Below are 21,200 nucleotides of genomic sequence, written 5' to 3'. Positions count from 1 at the left end.
GAGGCGGAGCGGGGAGCTGGATGCACCATCTCAGAAATTCCTCCATCCCTTCCCTTCACCAGCTGCTAAACTCACCCGTGCGTTCAGTCCTTCCTGCCCTCATTAAGTACCTCACTCACTGATTTCCTCATTTGGCGACTCACTCGCACTCGCTCATTCACACACTCATCCACCCAGTACTTAGATTTCCTGAAGCTTCCAGTGTGCTAAGCCACCTGCTGGGCAATGGTGATGACCGAGATGAGTCAGGCCTGGGCCCTGCCCTTAAGGAGCCCAGGTCAGATGGGAGGACAGACCCATATATTGACGTGCAGGGGTGTGCAGAGTCAGGGGAGTCCAAGAGAGTCCTTTTTGAGTTTAGTGGGAAACTCACTCAGGAAAGGATTTCCAGAGGAGGGAACCTCCCTCTCCTGACTCCTCCCGCCTCTTGGATTGTCTCATGAAGGCTTCTTTTTTAATTGATGAATAGTTGATTTACAATGTTGTTTTATTTTTTTATTTTTATTTTTTTTGTGTAGCAGAGTTTTATTAAAGTGAAAAGGGACAGAGAGAGCTTCTGACACAGGCATGAGAAGGGGGACCACAATGTTTTGTTTTGTTTTTTTTTTTTCCCACAATGTTGTTTTAATTTCTGCTCTACAGCAAACTGATTCAGTTACATATATATATTATTTTCCACTTTGGTTTATCATAGCATACTGAATATAGCTCTCTGTTATACCGCAGCAGTCCCCAACATTTTTGGCACCAGAGATTGGTTTCATGGGAGACACTTTTCCCACGGAATGGGGGACAGGGGATGATTTCAGGATGAGTCAAGCCCATTATATTTATTGTGCACTTTATTTCACTTACTGTTACATCAGCTTCACCTCAGATCATCAGGCATTAGCTCCCAGAGGTTGGGGACCCCTGCCGTATAGGAGGACCTTGTTGTTTATCCATTCCATATATAATAGCTTACTTATTATATATTATATAATCTGCTGACCCCACCCACCCACTCCATTCCTCCCCCAAACTCCTCTCGATCGGCAACCCCAAGTCTGTTCTATATGTCTGTGAGTCTGTCTCTGTTGATGAAGACCTTTTGATCTGTGTGCAAAACCACCCTCACTACCTCACCTACCTCACACACCCCTGAGCCTCCTCCCAGTAGAAAGTCTCACTGTCCACCTGCTCCCCTGTCCAGGATGATGTCCTCTTCATCCCCTTGCTCACCTGTAACCTCTGCTCCACCCTCAGTAAGTCCTCTTTATCCAACCTCAGTAATGGCTCTGGGAGCTGCTCCACCCCGACTTCCGCTCCCCACCTTCATTGTTTCTGCCCCAGCTCAGGGCTTGTCATCCCTGTCCCCAGCCTCCTCTCTCGCCTCCAGGGCTCTAGTCTTGCCTTCAGTCCACCCCCGTTGCCCAGTAGACTCTTTCAGTGCCTGCGCTGATCCTCTCCCTCCCTTGCTCAAAGCCCTTCTGTGGCTCCCGCTGCCCTTCATTTATAGTCCAAATTGCATTCCAGCTCCTTCAGGATCTCTTGATGACCAGTCTAGGCCCCTCAGACCACTCCCCACTTTGCATCTGAACTTCTGGTCAGGCAGAAGCCTTGACCACTGACTCTCTCATCCTTGCCTATTTCTTCTTTTTTGCTCTTTCTTGGATCTCCTCCTCTGTGAAGGACTCCCTGGCTACCACAGATAGAACCGGTGGGGACTGTGACAGCCTGTGTCTGGGTCTCTCCCCACACTCTCTGAGTGTGGAAATTTGAAGGCTAGCCCTGGAAGGAAATCTGCTCCAAACCCAGGGCCTACAGAGGGTGAGGGCTTGAGTGGCTGGGCAGAGCTTGGGTCCCAATTTTTGAGTGATCAGTTTGTTTCTGATTTCCTGTTAGCTTTGCTCCACTTCTCTAGGGACTTTGGGTTTTCTTTTCCTGGTTGGTCCTGGGGCTAGGTTTGTAAAGAGGAGTAGCTGAGATGCCTGCTTCTGGCACTGTACCTGGATTAGGTCTGAGGAGGGGGTGGGTCTGTGTTAGTAGGGGGGCTCCTGCCCTTCCACACTCAAGAATCCAGGCCTGCACACCCCTTCTTTCTCAGGACCCAGGTGTTGGGCTCCCAGCCTTCTGTCGACTCACCAGTGCCGAGTTCTCGGGCTTCTGATGCTGCCCCCTGGTGGACAACCCCCGTCCCCACTCTATTTGCCTGTTGTTTAATTGCTAGGTCCTGACTCCTTTGCGACGCTGTGGGCTACAGCCCGCCAGGCTCCTCTGTCTATGGGATTCTCCAGGCAAGAATACTGGAGTGGGTTGCCGTTTCCTTCTCCAGGGGATCTTCCCAAACCAGGGGTCGAACCCGAGTCCCTTGTGTCTCTTGCATTGGCAGGAGGATTCTTTACCACTGAGCCACCAGGGAAGCCTGGCTATTTGCCAGAGGCCAAACTAATTAAATACTTTTATTTACAAAAAACAAACAAAGCAAATCGATCTGCAAGGTCGGGCCAGGCCCGTCCCTGCAGCGGTCACAGCAGCAATAGAAGGCAGTGATCCCGTGCAAGTCCGGCTGTCTCTGAGACTGGTTTGTGTGCGCCCTCCTCCCCCAGGCCAGGGTCTTAGCTTTGGCGAGGGGGCCCCCCGCCCGACTCCCCCATTGCCGTTCCCCCCACTTAAGGCACAGCCCGCCCCCTTCCACCCAGCCCTAGGGCCTGGATGGGCCGGGGAGCCCCGGGCCCGGGGTCCCTGCTGCTCTTCCCGAGGCGCGTTCACCACGGAGCCCTGCGCAGATGGGTACAAACGGCCTTTAGTGTCGTCCCCCGCGACCCCCCTCTCCCCGCGGGGCCTGGCTCCGTGCCCCGGCTCAGACCGGCGGGCCGGGCAGATTGAGGACGAGGCGGATGCGCTCCACGCACAGCGCGGCGGCCTGCCGCGTCTCCTGGCACAGCGCCGCCAGGCTCAGGAAGCCGTGCGGCAGGTCCTCCACCACGCGCAGCGTCACGGGCTGGCCCAGGCCGCGGAGCCGCCGCGCGAACATGACCGAGTCGTCCAGCATGGGGTCCAGCGCGCAGGCCTGCGGGGGCGGGGCAGGGAAATACGCGGAGGCGGGGGAGGACAGAGGCAGGAGACGCGGGGATGGGGGCGGAGAATCGGAGAATGAGTCTGACTGGCCTCTGCCTGGCTTCTCCCTGCCCCCAGAGACCCACTCTCTCTTTGCCCCTTCCCCGACTCTCCAAGCCCAGCGCCTGCCCCGCGATCTCCACAGGATTGCAAAAGCAAACTGGTAACTCTGACCCCCTCAATCCACTGTTGCCAGGCCTCCCCTCCTGCTGGCACCCCCTCCCTGCGGCCGCGCTTTCTCCCTTCCCCCCCACTGGGCTCCCAGGCGCTCCAGGCCCCCAGCCGTCCCCCTCCTCGCCTGCTCCACCTCCCTGGCCTGGCGCTCACCACGATGTGCACCGGTGGCAGGGTCTGCAGCATGCTGTCGGGTGCCAGCAGAGGTGACATGAAGGGATTCTTGACGATGGGGGCCGAGTAGAGGGGCATCCACATGGCACCCTGGCTGCAGCGCCGAGGGTGGAAGCCCTCGGGGAAGGCTGCGCCCACACCTCGAACTCGGTCCTTGGTGCTCAGCTCCTCTGGGGCCTCAGACACTTCAGATCTATCCTCAGACCCAAGTAAGAAGTTGACGGTTGAGGGCGTGGAGGTGCGGAGTGTCTCCGCTGACAGTGACAGCTCCGGGGTGTCTGGTGTCTCGCAGCTGTTCCTGAGGCTCAGGTCATGCAGCTTCAGCCCCTTGAGGGAGTCCGTTCCCAGTGGGCCCTCCGGCTGGGTCAGGGCTGCTTCAGACACACTGCGCCGCATTGGCTCTGCGAGAGGAGCAAGGTGAGGGGACCGGCCAGGCCTGCAGCTGAGCCTGGCTCTGTGGGTCGGGTGTGTGGGTGGCTGGCAGGGAAGTCCACCTCGGGAGCAGAGGCCGGTGGGGGAATTGCACCCTGGGGCTGTAGAGGCCCAGACTACAGGGTGCCCCAGGCTGCATTTCCCAGGGGGCAGTGGAAGGAGGCCCCTGTCTTGGAGGTGAGGCTGTGTCCTAATGGAGGAGTGTGTGTGTGACTGGGAACATGAAATGCCAGTCAGTTTACCTCTGGGAGCCTGTTTCCTCTTCTGAACAAAGGGGATAAAAATAGTCCTTACCTGATAGGAGGTGGTGGGAACTCAGTGGGATTGATAAGATTCGGGATTAGGTACTGCTACCTCTGGGGAGGCTTCCCAGGTGGTGCTAGTAAAGAATCCGCCTGTCAATGCAGGAGGCGTGGTGTCCATCCCTGGGTTGGGAATATCTCCTGGAGTAGGAAATGGCAGCCCACTCCAGTATTCTTGCATGGAAAATTCCATGGACAGAGGAGCCTGGAGGGCTGTGGTCCATGGGGCCACAGAGAGTCAGACATGTCTGAGCAATTGAGCACAGAACACATCCCTGGGAGGTCATAATATATCTATATCTATATATTTATTTTTTAAATTCTAAACTTATTTTTAATTGAAGGATAATTGCTTTACAGAATTGTGTTGGTTTCTGCCAAACACCTTGTAATGTTTTATTACCAGGTGCCTTGTTTTAGCTGCCTCCTTAGCCCCCAACATGGGGCTGTCAGCTTTTCCTGGTCACCTGAGACAAAGAGTATGAACAAAGTGGAATGGTGAGCAGGCCCACATGGCTTGAAAGGAGGCTCTGTTCACAGGGTGTTAAAAAGAATCTTGAGGACATATCAAGACTTCCAGAGACACCCACAGCTTTAGCTATGTAGATCTGCTCCCCGAAATTCCTTCCTGTTCTTTACCTCATTCTGTCCTTTTGTTTTGTTTTTTGGCTGAGCTGTGAAGCACGTGGGATCTTAGTTCCCTGACCAAGGATGGAACTCGGGCCCCCTGCACTGGGAGCATGGAGCCTTAGCCACTGGACCGCCAGGGAAGTCCCCATCCCTTCCCTTTGAATGACCAGACAAGCCAGTGCCCAACTGATGCTAAAGGTGCACTTCAGGCCTGCCTGGTGGGCCCACGGTGGCTTCAGCTCCCCTGATTTGATCAGGACCATTCTGCTTACCACTACTGCCAGGACCTTACATTTTTCAGTTTTTCTTTTTTTTCTTTCACTTGCCTTTATAAATCCATGAAGGCAAAATGCAGGATGATACAAAAATAACTGCTTAGGTGCCCTGTGGCCCAGAGGGTCAGTGGAACCAAGCTGTTGACTAGAGTCACAGACACAGCCAATCAGGGTGCTGGCATCTTCTAAGTGCACCTACTGTGTTTTAGGTACAAGGCACAAAACAGCACCTACTGTGCACCTATTGTGCTTGACACAAATAGGCAGGCAGTCCTTACAGCAACAGAATGAGGTAGGCATTCTTACTGTTCCCGTTTCCCCCAGAGGGGCAAAGCTAGGCTCACAGATACTGCAACTTGCCTGGTATAGTACCCGGTACTGTGGGGAGCTCGACTGGCGTGTGTGCCTCTAGGGTCTGCTCTTGTCACCTTTCTCCTACAAGGAAAGCCCCAGTGCCAAATGGTCCATGTGTCTAAAATTCAAATCCTTTTTAATTGCTTTTGCATGTATGTGCTTAGTTGAGTCCTACTTTTGCCACCCCATGGACTGTGGCCCATCAGGCTCCTCTGTCCATGGCATTTCCCAGACAAGAATACTGGAATGGGTTGCCATTTCCTTCTGCAGGGGATTTTCCCCACCCAGGGATCGAAACTGAGTCTCTTGAGTCTCCTGCATATGCAGGCAGATTCTTTAGCAACTGTGCCACCTGTTTTCTGGTGTATTTATTTGTGTTGGTTGGAATATCCTAATATTAAAAAATTGAATTTAAAATAAAGCATATTCAATTGGAATAATTTTCTGAAAACAGGAACTGTATCTCCTTTTTCTCTTGGCCCATGGCTTGTGGGATCCTAGTTCCCTGACCAGGGATTGAACCTGTGTTCTCGGCTGTGAAAGCGCTGAGTCCTAACCACTGGACTGCCAAGGAAGTCCCTGGGAATGGTATCTACTTTTGAAAATGCAATTTCTATTACCCAGAAAATACTGTTGATTTATTAGAGATAGAAAGTAATTTGAGGTGGCTGTGCTTTAAAAATCCTTAAAATGTTAGGAAATGGGAAACAATGGATCCCTGGATGGAAGGGACTTTTGGCAGCCTGAGGGTCTTCCCACCTACCCAGGATGGGGATTTCCTCCACTTACTGATGTCTTTCCCACTTTCTGATCTCCCTGCGTGCCTCTGTTAAAAGTCAGGAAAGAATCTAGGAGGGCTGGACTTCCACCTGAGGGCCCAGGGAATTTCGGTGGACTGGATTCTTGGGACTGAAAATCAGGACACACAGCTGGCCTTCTGAGTCATTCCCTAGGGTGCCTTTCTGGGAGATGGTATTTGGAAAGCTAAATCTTCTAGTTCCTGGGATTCTGAGCTGACCCGTGTGATCAGAAGTTCTGGAATTTCTAGAAGTGGACTAAGGCTTTATGGCAGGGAGCCAGGAAGGTGATCTCCGCTTCCCTGAGTGCCCAGGGCCCAGCCCCTTGCCTTCCCCAGGACTGCTGGTGCCAGGCTGTCCCTCCTGGCCACGCTGGATGGGTGTGTGAAGGAAGGGTGCCACTCACCGGTCTTGGACACCGATTTCAGGTGGGACTTTTGCCCGCCCAGCTCCAAGAAGGCGTTGAGCCATGAGGAGGCGCCCAGGCGGAGGTCTCGGAAGAGCAGGGCCGTGTCCCGCTGCATGAGCCCCATCATGCCCAGCGCCTTCTGGTTTGAGTCGGGGTGGTCCTCAGTCTCCTCACCTGTGAGTGGATGTGTGTGTGGGGGGGGTGAGTCGGTCTCCTCTCTTTCTGGGCCCAGTCTCAACACACACACTCTCAGGCATCTCTGCCCTCAGGGACCCAGACTGTCTGACCACTTTAGCAGGAACAGGGAGTCTCAGATTCCTCCTCTTTGTACCCAACGAGACAGGGCTCTAGTCTCTGCCCCCGAAGGAGCCAGGGCCCCAGTTGTGTGCGGATGGAACTAACCGGCATAGGCGCTGACGCACTTGGAGAGCACGCTGAGAGGCAGCAGGGGGTCCATGAGGCTCAGCAGGCGGGAAGGAGAGGCGGTGGACTGCAGCATGGTGGCCGGGTAGGCCGCCATGATGCCATCTGGCACCCGCACCCCGTAGGCCGCTGCCCGAAGGGACACGGTGAAGCAGAGGTTCCCACCGGCGCTGTCTCCGGCGAGGCATATCCGCTCACCTGTTGAGCCTGGTGTGGAGGGGGCTTGGTCAAGCCTGGCAGGGAGGAGCTGGAGCTCTGGGCTCTCCGAGGTCAGAGTAGGGGTCTGGCCCACTGCCATTTTAGAGACTGGGAAACTAAGGCAGGGATCTGGACCCATTTGGGGGATAGTGGGCAGAGGATCAGGCAGGCTGAGGACATGGAGAGGGCGGGAGATCAGGAAGCTGTGGGGAAGCTTGGGGGGCTGGGGGTCAGGAGCAAGGAGGAAGGGTGCTGAGAGAGGGAAGACCCAGTGCCCATGTCAGGAGGGAGGGGCAGCAAGGCCAGAAGATGGCAGCCCTGTGCCCCGAGGCATGACCTCATCCTGCTCTGTGCCTCCCAGGCCGCGTGGGGAGCAGGAGGGCGGAGGAGCTGGAAGAATGGGCTGGAGCCCGGCCGGGTGGCCGCCAGCAAGGGACAGCAGTGGGTAGAGAAACAGGAGGAGGGAAGGAAAGGTCAGAGGTCAGGGGGCAGTGGGGGATGGAGCATCAGGGCTAGAGTCGGGGGAAGCAGGAAGAGGAAATGGTTGAGTGGAGGGTGGGAGCCCGGGGGCAACAGAGGCAGAGCTGGAGGAGGGGGCAGGGGGCACAATGGGCAGGTGGCAGAGGCTGGGTGGTGGGAGGTGGACGGGGAGGCAGGATGTCAAGACTGAAGCTCCAGCGCCTCGTGGCTCTTTGCCCCTGCTGTGCCGGGCGCGGGCTGAGGCAGGCTGGGAAGGGGGCTCACCCAGGAGGGCACAGTGCTTGACGGCCCAGCAGTAGGCGTAGAAGCACTCTTCGAGCGCCCGGGGGAAAGGGGCCTCGGGGGCCAGGGAGTAGTCGATGGAGAGGATGGGGGCACCCAGCTCCTGGGCCCAGCTCTTGAGGTAAGGCTCGTGGGACTTGGAGGTCTGGGCCACGAAGCCGCCACCATGGATGTGCACCACCAGGGCCCTGGAGCGGGGTGCCTGCTGGGGGCGCAGCCGCAGCTCCAGGCTCCTGGGGCCCTCGGAACTGATGAAGCCGCTGAGCTCCTTGCTGTCCTGGGGGGAGAGGAAGAAGGAGGTGGTGGGTCACGGGGCAGGGGTGGCCTGCCTGGGCCTCACTCCTCCGAGAGGACGTGCTCTGAGAGACGGGAGAGGGGCCAGGTGTGAGCTGTGAGGCGGGAGGTGGGGAAGGCGCTCCCACTGTGCTCCTAGTTCTGTGCCTGTTCTGGCAGAGCCGGGGCCCTACCTGTCCTTCCCGCAGGTCATAGGAGATGAGCCTCACGAAGACGGGCCCGGGGCCTGTGTGGGCCAGCGGGGGTGAGATGGTGACCGTGAGCTCCGGGTCCGAGGTCAGAGGCATTTCAAAGGCGATGGGTGGCAGGCTGAGGAGGCGGCTTACCCTCACGGTGGTCGAGGCCATGTTTGCTAGAGACTGGGCCGGGGGTAACAGGAGGAGCTGCAGGGTTCCCCCTCACGCCTCCCCTCTGACCTCCCCGCCGGTCTCTTCCCTCCTGTGCCCTCCCTGGGCCTGGGACGTGTCTCTGGGTCCCATCACGCCCCCATCGCTGGACCCCAGGCTCACCGATAGCACCTGGATCTCGGTGATATTCCAGAAGGCTTTCCAGAAGTGCACGTCCAGGTTCTGAATGATCCGCTCAAACTCGGCCCCACGCAGCTCGGGGTCGATGGCAAAGCGGCCGCCAGTGAAGAGGGAGCTGGCGGTCACACCTGGAGGTCGGGAGGGGTGTCAGGGAGCCCCCGGTGGCCTTGCTGGGGCCCTGGTGTGGGGGAGGGACAGGAAGGGTGGGGGCGGCTGTGGGCAGGGCCCTGCAGGGACTCACTGATGCCCGTCTCGTTGCGTTTGTAGTGCTCCCCGAAGGACACCAGTCCGATGGAGATGGTCTGCAGGAATGGCCGGATGGCGGGCGTGAACTGTGGGGAGAGGCCTCCGAGTCAGGAAGCAGGGGCGGGCAGGGGAGTCGGGGGGAGACAAGGCAGGTAGAGGCGGTCACTCAGCAAGTGTCTAGTGAGCTCTGACTGTGTGCTAGGCACTGCGCTAGGCACCTCACGGAGCTTATGTTGTTGAAAAGACAGACAATACTCAAATGAAGACACGCCGTACAATGTCAAGGAATGACCAGTGTCTGAAAGGACGGGCGGTGGAGGGACAGAGTGTTGATGAAGGGTCCGACTCTGTTTATGGGTCTCCCCGAGGGACTCAAGGAGGGATGACTGGGCCCCGAGGAGAACAGGACACAGGCAGAGGCCTTGAGGGGCGTCCTCGCTTGGCGTGGATGGTGAGTGTGGTGGGAACAGAGAGGCCAGGAGAGGGGGCGGGGGTGGGGTGAAATCCAAGGGGCAGCGGGGGGCTCATGTGGGGCCTGAGGACTTGGGTTTGTTCTAGATGCGATGGAGCCACAGAGGGTTGTGAGCTGGGAGAAGGATGGTGCGGGGGACCCTGAAACTCAGTGAGGACCGAGATGGGGGGATACAGGCCGTGGGGACCACGGGGCAGCGGGGAGAGATAAACAGGAGAGCTCAGGGATCCTGAGGCAGAGAGAGTCAAACAGGGACGCAGAGACCCAGCATCTGAGAGAGGAGCCAGGCGACTGAGAAAAGACAATAGAGACACCAGATCGGTGGGGAAAAATCCAAGTCACAGGAGGCTGGGCAAGGGGCCAGCAGGGTTCTTCTGTTCATTCAGCAAGTCCTGGCCCGGGTCCTCCGGCGTGCCAGGCACTGGGCTGGAGCGGAGGCTGAGTGAGACCTGGAAATCAGGGACATCTGCCGCCAGGGGCTGACATTTTACATGGGGAGGCTGTCCTGCAATGTGGCCTAGCTGGGCCAGCAGAGAGTAGCTGTCAGGCATGGCCCTGCCCCTGGCTGGGGGCCCAGTGGGCCAGAGAGCACAGCGGTGCCTGACCTTCGGGACTGGAATGCAGCTTGGGTGTCCCCAGGTTCTTACTCCCGAGCTTTTCGGGCATGGCTGGGACCCAGGGAGGAGCCTGCTGGCCCACCTGGGCTGATCAATATTTGTGGGTTCAGTTTAGATGAGGGGAAGTTCCCAGGAACACCTGGGCTGGGCTGGTGAGGACAGGCTGCCCCACGTGGAAGCAGAGATGGGATGGAGGCCGGGACAGTTTCCACACCCCACTACCTGGGGGAAGCCCAGAGAGGGGCTCACACGGCTCCAGATACTCCTGCTGGGGTTCCCAGGTGTGGGTGGGGACGGGTGGGCCCAGCACGGACCCCGGACGGGGGCAGACTGTGCCTCAGCTCTGACCTTGGTGCCCTACAGACTTCCTAATTCTCTGAGTCCCCAGACTACTCTTCCTGGGAGTCTGAAGGCCTCGGGGCTGCCTCCCCTTCCAGTACTGAAATGAGCTGTGTTCCTGTGATGGTAATTTCAGGGTGGGGGCAGAGGATAGGAGAAGGCCTGCAGCTGGGGTTCAGAGAGAACCTCCCTGGTTCAGGGAGGAAAGGGGCCATGACCAGGTCTTCCTTGTGGTCATCAACGTGGATGTGCCTGCTGGTTCTCTCTGCAGCCTGAAAATCCAGATTCTACTGTGCCTTAGGGGAGTCGATATGTCCCGGTTGATCTGGATCCAGCTGAGCAGCTGGGGGCCCCTCCCCTGAACCCCTGTAAAATGGGGCTGGCACCTGTCCTCCCTGCCTGCCAAGCCTCTGGTGGGGATGACTAAGTGGGGCTGTTACAAACAGGCCTTGATGCTCTTACAAACAACACTGGCTACCATCCTAGGGGCCCTCAAATGAATTCAGGGGCCAGAAAGGTCACGTAAGAAAGTAAATGAAGCTCCTGAGTGCAGGGTGATGGGGAGCAGTGGGCATCCTGATGTAGGGGGCTATGCCCAGTTGAAGATTCCTTCCTCCACAGTGGAGTTGGCCAAGGGGCCACAAGTATGAGACCCTCGCTCTGTGCAGTATGAGCCCCGCCCAGCTTCCCCTTCCTGCATCTGCCGTTTGCTCAGTCAAGCACCACACCACACCACTGTGCTTCCTCTGTATGCTACTAGGGCTTCCCTGGTGGCCTAGTGGTAAAGAATGTGCCTGCCAATGCAGGCGACGTGGGTTCGATCCCTGAGTCTGGAAGGTCCCTTGGAGAAGGGAGTAGCAACCCACTCCAGTATTCTTGCCTGGGGAAATCCCACGGACAGAGAAGCCTGGCGGGCTACAGCCCATGGGGTCACAAAAGAGTCGAACACGACTGAGTGACTGCGCACGCATATGCGACTGAGCCTGGTTGGGCCCACCATATGCCTTTGCCATGGGCCCCGGCGGGCAGGCAGGGGGTGGGGGGCTCACCTGGAAACCCAGGCAGCGGCCGTAGAAGCAGCCTTTGTGCAGCGTGACGTACTCTCGTAGGAAGTCGGCAATGACCCTCTCGTCGCCCTCAAAGAAGAGCCTCCCGGGCTGGTTGGTGGTCAGCAGGCGCTGGGCATAGTAAGCCAGAGCGCGGAGCTGGGTGACGGCGGCCAGGTAGGCCTCCAGTTCGGCCAGGTTGTGGCCAGTGCGAAAGAAGATGCTGCGGCGATTGGAGGCCACGTAGCGCGATTTGTGCAGCAGGTGCGCCAGGCAGCAGCGGGCCGTATGCACCAGGCTTCGGTACCCGTTGGCTGGCGTCTCTGTGTCCAGGTCAAAGAGGTGCGCCACGCTCAGCAGGCGGCCCAGGATCGGCTCCAGCCCCAGGGCCTGCTCCCGAATGCCCGCAAAGACGCCCGTCAGCCGCCGGGCGGTCTCGCCGGGGCCCTGGCTGGAGAAGAAGGCCATGTTGTCCTCAGCCAGGGTCACCAGCGACTGTGTCATGGTGCGCAGGTCCATCCTCTGCAAGAGCCGTGAGGCTGCGGGTAGGTTGGGAGGCACATTAAGGTAGGGCTGGGTCACCCCTGGCTCCACTGGGCCCCAGGGTCCCAGAGTCCAGGCTATACCCCCTCCTCCCCCTGACTCATGTCAGACCACAGTCTGCTCCTTCAGACGGGAGGATGGAGTCCAGGGCTCCAGTTCCTTGCTTCCTTGGGACCCATGAGTCCAGTACCCAGACCCTTTCTCCCTCCTCAGGAGCTGAGTTTGATCCCTCAGCCCCTACCTTCCCGAGACCCAGGAGTCCAGGCCCCCGCACCCTCTTCTTCAGGCTGCAGGTCCCTGTTCCCTCTTCCTTGGAATGCTGACTCCTTAGCTCCAGCATCTGTCCTACAGCCCAGGAGTCTACGTAACTCTCTCCTTTCTTGGGGCCCATGTTCAGGCATCTGTCTCCATTTTCTCTCCTGGAGCCTGGGACTCCTTCCAGGTTCTGAGCAGCCTGGCCCTCTAGTTGGTCCCCTCTCTCAAGACCAGGAGTTTCAGCCCCCATCTTACCTCCTTCTCAGGCCCCAAGTTTCACCTACGGGCCCTTGCCCTCTGCAGTATTTGGGAGACTTCTGCCCTCAATCCACCGATTCCCATCCACCTGGTGGTATCCCAAGATCCTGGTCCCAAGCCTTTCTTTTCTTGAACCCAGGAGTTCATAATTCTAGCCTTCCCTGCAACCAAGGGGTCACTCCTGCCCCCTCCTGGTCTCTCCAGTCTGGCTGTGGAATCCCCTCTAACCCCCTCTCTCTTCCCAACCTTGGTCCCACTCCTCCCCCAGCTGGGTCCCTGGCCTTCAGGCCTGTCCACTTAGCTTAGCTTTGCATGGGTCGGCCTTGCTCCCTGCCTGCGGTGGTATTCATCCCTGTTGTTAACCTTGAACTCACTGCGCCATACCCAGTGCTAAGAGCTTTCTCAATTTGCTCCTTTAGGTTCTCACTAACCCTCTGAGGTCCAGACTGCCTCGGTTCCTGTTGCAGCTGTTATTCGGAGCATTCCCATTTTACAGGAGAGGAAACGCAGGCTCAGAGGTGTTAAGTAAGGCGTTGACAGTTGCATTGAAAAGCAGAGCAGAAATCAGATCCAGATCTCTGGGTCCAGAGCTGTTACTTTTGCTGGTCTCCGGCCCAGGGCCCTGGAGACTGGGCCTCTAGCCCTGGCCCCGCAAAAATTTGCCCTGGACTTGGCCTGACTCCCCACACTTCAGGGTCCCCGGTTAATCTTCCCTTCCAGACCACTGTCCTGTCACCCAGGTCCTGGACAAGCTGTTCTTGTCCCCCCTCGGTGGGGACACTGCCCTCTGTTTTAGAGACGTTTCCCTCCTGAAGCCCACCCAGCACCTTGCCTGCCTCCCAAGTTGATGGTTCCCTGATCCTCCAGAAAAAGGTGTCTCTTTTCCCCTTCCGGGCCCGGGGATTTGGCAGCGGCCATTCCTGTCTGTCAGTTGGTCGTGAACTCACCCCTCCCAAGCCTCTTCAGAGCTCCCCAGGGCTGCTGACTGACTGCTGACTGTGGCTACTGCCAGTTGCAGCCTGGGGTGACAATCCCAGGGAGGGGCCCAGCATGCCCAGGGTGTGGTCACCGGCTCCACCTCCTACCCTGATAGGACGGTGAGAATCCAGCGCAGGAAACGGAGCCTGGGGCTCAACTCACTGCTCCCAGTCCCCGTGCCAGCCTCCTGTGCCTTTGAACCCTGGAGTTTGGGCCCCCAAGACCCTCCTCCTTCAGTTCCAGGAGTCTGGACTCCTAGTTCCCTCAGCAATTAGAAATGGAGGCATCCAGGTCTCCTCTCCCCTCCTCCCTTAGGCCCAGGAGGCTCACCCTAGTCCTGAACAAAGTGTTCCCTCCCACTCAGCCTGGCTGCCCTCCTCCTTCCCTGGGGGGATTCAGGGAGCAAAACACAGGGGGTTGATGGCAGCTCCTGCCCGCCCAGGCTGGCCGTGGCACAGCTGGCCTCGGCTGGTGGGGAGAGAGAGGAGAACCAGCCTTGTTTGTCCCTCCCAGGAGGATAAAAGCTGATCAAGGGCAGGGCCAAGCCCAGCCAGGGGCCCACGGCACAGGTCCTACTGTGTGGTGCTCCCATACTGGGCACCCTGCAACCTGCCACTGGCCTTCCAGGCCATCATCCGGCAGTGACTGTCACTTCCACCTCACAGACAGAGCAATGGAAGCACAGGGACACCTCACCTGTGTTATTCCACGTGCCCCTGGCCTGGCCAGATCACCCTCGCCCTCAGCTTCCCCCCTCCTCCAGGAGGTGGTCCCTAAGGGTGCCTCCCCATCTAAGATGCGCCCCTCCCACTGTTTTCTGTCATCATATTTTAAGTTCTTCTTCTTCCTAGGATTTTCCACCTTGGTAGTTTTCCATTTATCTGTTTACATGTTTTTTGTTTGTCTCCCCCAGGGGCAGAACCAGGCTTCATGGAGCTTCGAAGCTTTTCCAAGTGGAGGTGGGGTTCTTTAGGAAAAAGGAGAGACAATCACAAGTGCTGAATTAGGTATAGGGCTTGGGAAGGGGCCTGTGCAAATGAGGGTGTTCTTTGCTTGGCTGTAGGTGAGTCCGCCTCTGGCCCTCTGCCTGGAATGGCATCCCCCTGGGGTCATGGGGTGGCACATAGCAGGTGCTCAGCAAAGATTTGAAGGAAGGAAGGAAAGGGAAGAGTCAGAGTGGAGGCAGGCAGGACTGGGTGGGAGTCCAGAGGACCACCCCTCCTCAGGGGAAACAAACAGATGGACAGACAGAGGCCTCTGAAGACAGCTTGAAGCTTTGTGACTGGCCTAAGCCACTGGCCAGGTGGATTTCTTCGTCTTGGAAAGTGCACTTGGCCATCCTGCCCAGGGTGCTGGAAATGATCTTTGTATGGGACCCCACGGCAGCGTTTCTGCTTGTGGCTTGCTGTGTGGTTCTCACTGGCCTCACTGAGATTGGGTCCTTCTCCACCTAACGTGCTGTCCAGTTTACTGCGTGTGCTCTTTGCTTTCTCTGTCTGACACTAGAGTATAGACTCCCTGTGGGCAAGGGCTTTGTTTAGTTCACTGCTGTAGCCCTGGCCCTTGCACAGAGTTAGCGAGGTATTTATTGCATGGCATGTGCATGGCATGTTCCGTAAAACAGCTGTCCTTTACTTCCTGTCTCTGGGGCAGGGCTCCTGATTGAAGATGAGGGCACAGGAGCCCTGGACAGAAGAAGCAGCTTGCACACAGCAGTGAGGAAGAGCCTGATCCCAGGCGCTGCCCTTTGCCCTGTTCCAGGCGGCTCCCTGGGGACTGGTGTGGGCGAAGCAGGGAGTGAAGGATACTGAGCTGAGGTTGCCAGAGTCATGCCAAGAATCTGATGCAGAGGGCACTGGGGCAGGGGCAGGCAGGCCCCCCAGGGCCTTGGGTGAGGACTGGGCCAGAGGGAGGGGTAAGGGTCCTACTGCCTGGGCACCAGCCCTTTGCCCTAAAGAGTCATAGGACAAGTGGACCCAGCCTGGATTTTGGTCCCTGGGGACTGAGCAGGCGAGAGAAGGGCAGTGGGGAAGTAAGTGGGGGGAAGATGGAGGAAGGGCCAGGTCGGGGGCCTGGGAGGGGGAAGGCCTTTTGAAGGGGAGAGGCCTGGGGCCAAATGCAGGCCAGGGGGCCGTGATTACAGCCTGAGCCCCAAGTGTGTCTGCATGGCAGAGCAGACGCTGCTCTGTGACAGCCGTGTGCCGGATACTGCCCTCTTCCTGGGTTTTATGTAACGTAACTCAGGTAAATGCTTTCAGCCTCTCCATAGCCCACGAGGCAGGGACCATTAGGACCCCTTTTGGCAGATGAGAGAACTGAGAGACAGAGAGGTGACATACCGCCCAGGGTCACTGAGCCAGCAAAGATGGCGCAGCTCCTCTGCTGCGATTCTGTGTGTGTCTGTGTTCTTCCTTCTCTCATGTCTCAGCTCTGTGCCTTCTGGGCAGGCGGGTATGAGTATGTCTTTGAGGTTCACCTGGATGTACATGGATGTGTAGGTTCCTGTCATGCTTAGCGTTGGTCTGTGTGTGCGGGGCTGAGTGCATTCAGTCCGCAGTTTTTCTCAGTGTCTGTGTTTCTGTTTCTCAGGATGTCTGAAGGCATGTTTGTATGCATGTGTCACAGCCTATCTGATAGGGACAGAATAAAGGGACAAGGTAGGTGATTAAATAGTTAACGAGGAGATTGTAAGTAGAAAAATATGAGAGACCCCTGTAAGTTAATTACTCAAGAAAGCAGGTTTGCTTAACCATAAAAGCAGGCAGGCTTGCTTAACGGCAAAACCATGCAACAGAAGCACGAGACATGCCCCCAGATAGTAAAATGACGGTGGCATGAGACCCACAGCCTGTCCAGCGAGCTCAGTAAGTTAATGATTCCTAGGACACCCTGTCTGCACACGTAAAAAACAGTAATTAGTGGACCCAACTTGACCCGAAGGGACAAGAAAACTCCCCTGCCCAACCTGGAGGGGGAGCTGATGATAGAAGCATGACGTTGACTCAAGAATGACAAAGAAGTCTCCCCCTCCCCACTTTTTCTTTGCTTACAAAACTGTAGCCCAGTGAGTTCTCAGGGTGCAGCATTTCTCACCCTCCAGCTTGTAAACCTCACAAGCATTCTATTACAATACATCACTTCTTCTTTTTTTTTTTTTTTCAGTGGGTTTTGTCATACATTGATATGAATCAGCCATAGATTTACACAATACATCACTTCTTATCTACCACTTTGCCTCTGGCTGAGTTCTTTTCTACGCTGAGACCTAAAAGACTGTGGTACTGGAGCTCTTCAGTGTCTGAAATGACACCAGATGGTTTCATATCTGTATCACTCAGCCCCTGAAGGCTCTGTGTCTCTGTTCTTCTTGGCCTGTGAGATTGTGCAGGCATGTTGTTTGTATGTATGTGTATGGACGTGTATCTTGGGGGTGTGTGTGAGATTGTGTGGGCATGTTGTCTGTATGTGTATGGATGTGTATCTTGGGGGTGTGTGTGAGATTGTGCAGGCATGTTGTTTGTATGTGTATGGATGTGTATCTTGCGGGGGTGTGTGTGTGTATGGTACCCCTCTCATCCCATTTGCTCCAGTTGGAACCCAGGGCATCATCATGGACATTTCCCAGTCTTGTCTAACCCATCAGGAAGTCCTGTTGCCCCTGTCTTGCCTAGAAATCCCTGGAACGTGGCCTTTCTCCTACCTCCACTGCCCACTTCTCTAGATGACTGTAACAACTCTTTCTGTATCTCTGTTTTTGCCCCCTCCATGCCTTTCCTACAGAGTGGCCAGAAGGTCTTTCTAAAACTTAAATCTGGTCCCTCACTCCCAACCTTTGAACACCCCACCCTTGCTCTCAGAATAAAGCCCCAAATCCTGGACACGGCATCCCAAACCACGTACCACGTGGGCCCTCTGGGTGCCTGGCCCTTCCCTCGCTGAGCTCCCTTCGTGCTGTGAGCTGCCTCTTCCTTGGGCCTCAGGGTTCTGCCTGTGCTGTCCTCACCACCCTGTGTCCCTCCTGCCCAGCAGTCCATACTCGCTCATCTTTGAGTCCAATGTCACGTGCTTGGGGAGCCTCCCTCTTATATGTTCTCTCTTCATCAGTTTGGCAGATGGGGAAACTGAGATAATTGGATAATCAGATAATTATATCTGATTTGTAGGGTTATTTATTAATGTCTGTGTTCCCGGCTTAGATGATGTCTTATCCTCCGCACTGAGGACCCAGGCCTGGCACAGGGAAGGGTTCATTGAATGTCTTTGCTTAACAAAAATGTGCGCCTGGAGCCTTTTGGGTCCAGAATCAAGGTTGAGGCACAGAGCAGTTTTGAGTGTACACAGTCACTGTCCTTAGGAGCCTGGGGGTGGCCATCTCCTTGCCTTTACTGGCCAGGTGAGGAAGACCAGGTGCCCTCACTCCCTCAGAGCCTCAGTGTCGTCATCTGAAAAATGGGGTGATCATGACATTAGTGTCATCTGTTACTGGCAAGATCCAAAGGATGAGTAGGAGTGCTCTAGCCCACCTGGATGCCCTTGGGGTCTGATTCACTCAGGGGAGGCCTGCATCAGGGCAGGGCCTCAGGAAATGACAGGGAAATCCAGGGGCATGGAGGAATGAGCCTTTGTGAGTAGGTGGGCCTGTGGGTTTGTGGGGAGGACTGGCTCAGCCCTGTGCGGGAGGCCCTATGCAAGAGGATTCTAACTCCTCACGACTCCCTAAGGGCAGCATGATAATTATCCCCATGTTACAGTTCATGCATGCCTTCACTTATTAAGTGAACATTTGAGTGCCCATGTGTCTGGCATACCAGGCTCTGCAACTGTGGGGTAAACAGGACTGACATAGCCCGCCCTCAGGGAACTCACAGTCTAGCTGGGGTGACTCCTGTCATTATGCCCATTTTATAGCTCAGAAAGTTGAGGCAGGGAGGGAGGGAGCCTCTGTCCAGTGTACCACCCCCTCACAGCTGAGGCACCAGGTCTCCAAGGCCCGTTTCCTGATCACTGTCTTGCCTCTGGGCACTCTGTCCTGTCTATGAAGCTGTGTCCTGCAGTGACAAGGAATGCTCTTGGGCCCCAGTGTGAGCTCTGAGCCTTCCTGTGTGTGTCTAGAGCCAGTTCCACTTCTACCCTTGGCTACTAATGATGTCTATGGCAGGGAGGGTGATGAGTCTCGGGTCTCTGGACTACGTCAGGGCTAAGTCAGCTTCTTTCCTGCAGAGGAAATTCCCATAGGTCTTCACTTGGGTTGACACTCCTAATCCAGCAAGGACTTCATGTGGTGGCAGCATGTCTTGTCTGTCAGTGTTTCTCCAGCCTGCTGAGACTTGTAAATAATGTGACACCCTAGGGAACCCAGGTGGCAGCTCTCCTTTCTCCCAAGTGAAGGTCAGGCTGTCCCAAGCCAACCCAGGGCCTCTTAGTCCTCAGAGTAGGAGTCAAGAAGTTAGATACTAGGGCAGCCAGCCTGAGGATGGTGGACTGACAACAAATGAATGAGCAGATTGAATGAAAGATGGTGGGACAAGGCTGTTGGGAGCAGTACTGCACCCCCTCCTCCAAGTATGCCCCACTGTGGGGCACCACTTCCTCCTACCTTTCACTCCAAAACTTCCTCTTTGGGCAACAACTTCTAAATCTCTCCCCTATTAGTCTTAAGAGTGTCAGAGACCTGAAAACCAGGGCTTGAACCATTTCCCACGATGGAATCACAAGGCAAGAGCTGCCACAGCCACAGAGCGAGAACGGAGTCAGAGTGGGAACGCTAGTTCGGGACACTAACATTCTGGACTTTCCCCCCTAACACGGTTCTGGGGCGTCCGAGAGCCTCTGCTGGAGATGATACCTCCCTCTCACGTCACCCGCTTCTCACAATGGATTATCTCCACACCCCCGCCCTGCAGGGCTGCAATGAGCCAGTCCACGAGCGTCCCCCACTTCTCGTGGCAGTAGGTCAGTCCACTCGGTCACCAGTTTCCCGCAGGATGTCTAAGGTTCCTTCCGTGCTGCTGCCGGCCTCTGCCCACTCACCTTTGGCTCTGGCTTTTCGCCACCACCGGCGCCTTTGACTTTTGGACCCCTCTTGAACCCTCTTCGAGGCCGGAGCCTCAGAGGCCACCCAGGGCCTCGTTTCCCAGGCCGATTCCATCAATTTTCCGCGGTCCCGTTCCCGCGGCCAATTCCACACCCGCCTGAGCCAATTCCACTCGCCAGTCTCCGCCCCGAGGGCCGATCCTCACACGCACCACCGCCGAGCCTCCACACCACCCAATCCCGGACTTGCTCCTCTCTGGGTCCCGCCCCCTGAGCGAGGTGGGCCGCCCTCGACACTCGGGTCCCACCCCTCTCCACTAAGGCCTATGGTCTGGCCCCGCCCCTTCGCGTGCTTTAAAGGGCCCGCGACCGACAAAAATGCAGCCCCGGAGGCGGCTAAAACCGTATTCCCGCAAAACTAGCGGGGAGTCCCTAATGGTCACTCCAGCAAGGAAGCCCCGATGTAGTCACGTGTTGGCTGTCACCCTCGTCGTCCCACTCACCTGCCCACGTAGGGATCGTCTAGAACGCACTGTGCCTGACCGCTTAGAAGTGAGCAGGATGCCACTTCGCCTCCGCCTGAGGGCGGGGAGCCAGCCAGGTCCTCAGGCAATTCAAAGCCAAGGCGGGGCTGCAGCGCAGGAGGCGTGACTCTGCCTGGGAGCCTTCCGAGGAGGAAGGCCCGCCTTTCCCTCCCCCCCCCCCGCCCCGCCCTCTGTCTTCTAGTTCTCCTATTGCTCCGTTTCTTGGGGTTCTTCGTCTCCCTGTCCTGTTCTTCCCTGCGAGAATGGAAGGCCGGGGGGCGGCGGGGGGTGGGGGTAGGGGTGTGTGTGTGTGTAGGGGTGTGTGTGTGTGTGTGTAGGGGTGTGTGTGTGTGTGTGTGTGTGTGTGTGTGTGTGTGTGTGTGTGTGTGTGTGTGTGTGTGTGTGTGTGTGTGTGTGTATATATAATATATATGTATATATATATATATATATAGATAGGGTGCTCGGCGCCTGCGCACTAGCTCCAAGCCGCGCACCCGCCCGCAGGGTGGAGAGGAGGCCGCGGATACCGCGCTGTCCTGGGAAAAGGCGGGAAACAGAGGCACCTCGAGGCTCGCGCATGCGCACACACTCTGGCGCGGGGTGGCGGGGGAGGGAGTGGAGAGGCTTTGGTTGTGGCAGAGCTGTGATGAGGGCATCCCTTGTGACTGGGTTCGGGAGGCCCAGAGAAACACCAGAAATACCATCCTGTCTCTCCTCCCCACTCTTCCGAAACACACAATGAGCCCTGGCACTGAGAGACACCATGACACTCTTCTCCTCAGTCCTGAGAGAGACGACTCAGCGCTTCCAGGGGATACAGACCCCTGGGCTGAGACCCGCCATTCACCAGCCTTCGGACTAACGGCTTCCTAACGCCTTCAGCTCCTGGATTGGGGCTGCATTGTTTTCTCCCCCTCTGGCTGTGTCGCCATATGTTCCCTGGAGTGAACTTGCAGCCGTTCTCTTGCAGAGCAGGGCTTCTGAGCCCAGAGAAGGAGTTCAGGGCCGAGCCTGCTCCCCGGGGGCACCCACCATC

At 56.8% G+C, this 21,200-nt stretch overlaps 1 protein-coding gene across 7 annotated transcripts; it reads right to left on the bottom strand.

Moving 5' to 3' along the window:
- Window positions 1–1,912: 1,912 nt before the first annotated feature.
- On the bottom strand, window positions 1,913–20,271 carry LIPE (lipase E, hormone sensitive type). 7 transcript variants are annotated; one of them, XM_043434976.1, is made up of 10 exons: window positions 20,141–20,271; window positions 11,574–12,109; window positions 9,092–9,182; window positions 8,833–8,978; window positions 8,497–8,682; window positions 8,012–8,306; window positions 7,049–7,276; window positions 6,644–6,820; window positions 3,427–3,848; window positions 1,913–3,052 (listed from the first exon to the last, which is right to left on the bottom strand). In XM_043434976.1, the coding sequence occupies exons 2-10, from the start codon at window positions 12,087–12,089 to the stop codon at window positions 2,843–2,845; spliced, it is 2,271 nt and encodes a 756-aa protein (XP_043290911.1). In that variant the 5' UTR covers window positions 12,090–12,109; window positions 20,141–20,271; the 3' UTR covers window positions 1,913–2,842. The 7 variants fall into 7 exon arrangements, with proteins under 7 accessions (XP_043290911.1, XP_043290907.1, XP_043290910.1 ...); XM_043434972.1 differs by lacking the exon at window positions 20,141–20,271 and adding an exon at window positions 19,635–19,831; XM_043434975.1 differs by lacking the exon at window positions 20,141–20,271 and adding an exon at window positions 13,574–13,710.
- Between the last annotated feature and the right edge of the window lie 929 nt (window positions 20,272–21,200).

Source organism: Cervus canadensis, chromosome 18, assembly GCF_019320065.1.
Source record: "Cervus canadensis isolate Bull #8, Minnesota chromosome 18, ASM1932006v1, whole genome shotgun sequence".
NCBI lineage: Eukaryota > Metazoa > Chordata > Mammalia > Artiodactyla > Cervidae > Cervus > Cervus canadensis.
This window is presented reverse-complemented; position numbering and strand designations above follow the sequence as displayed.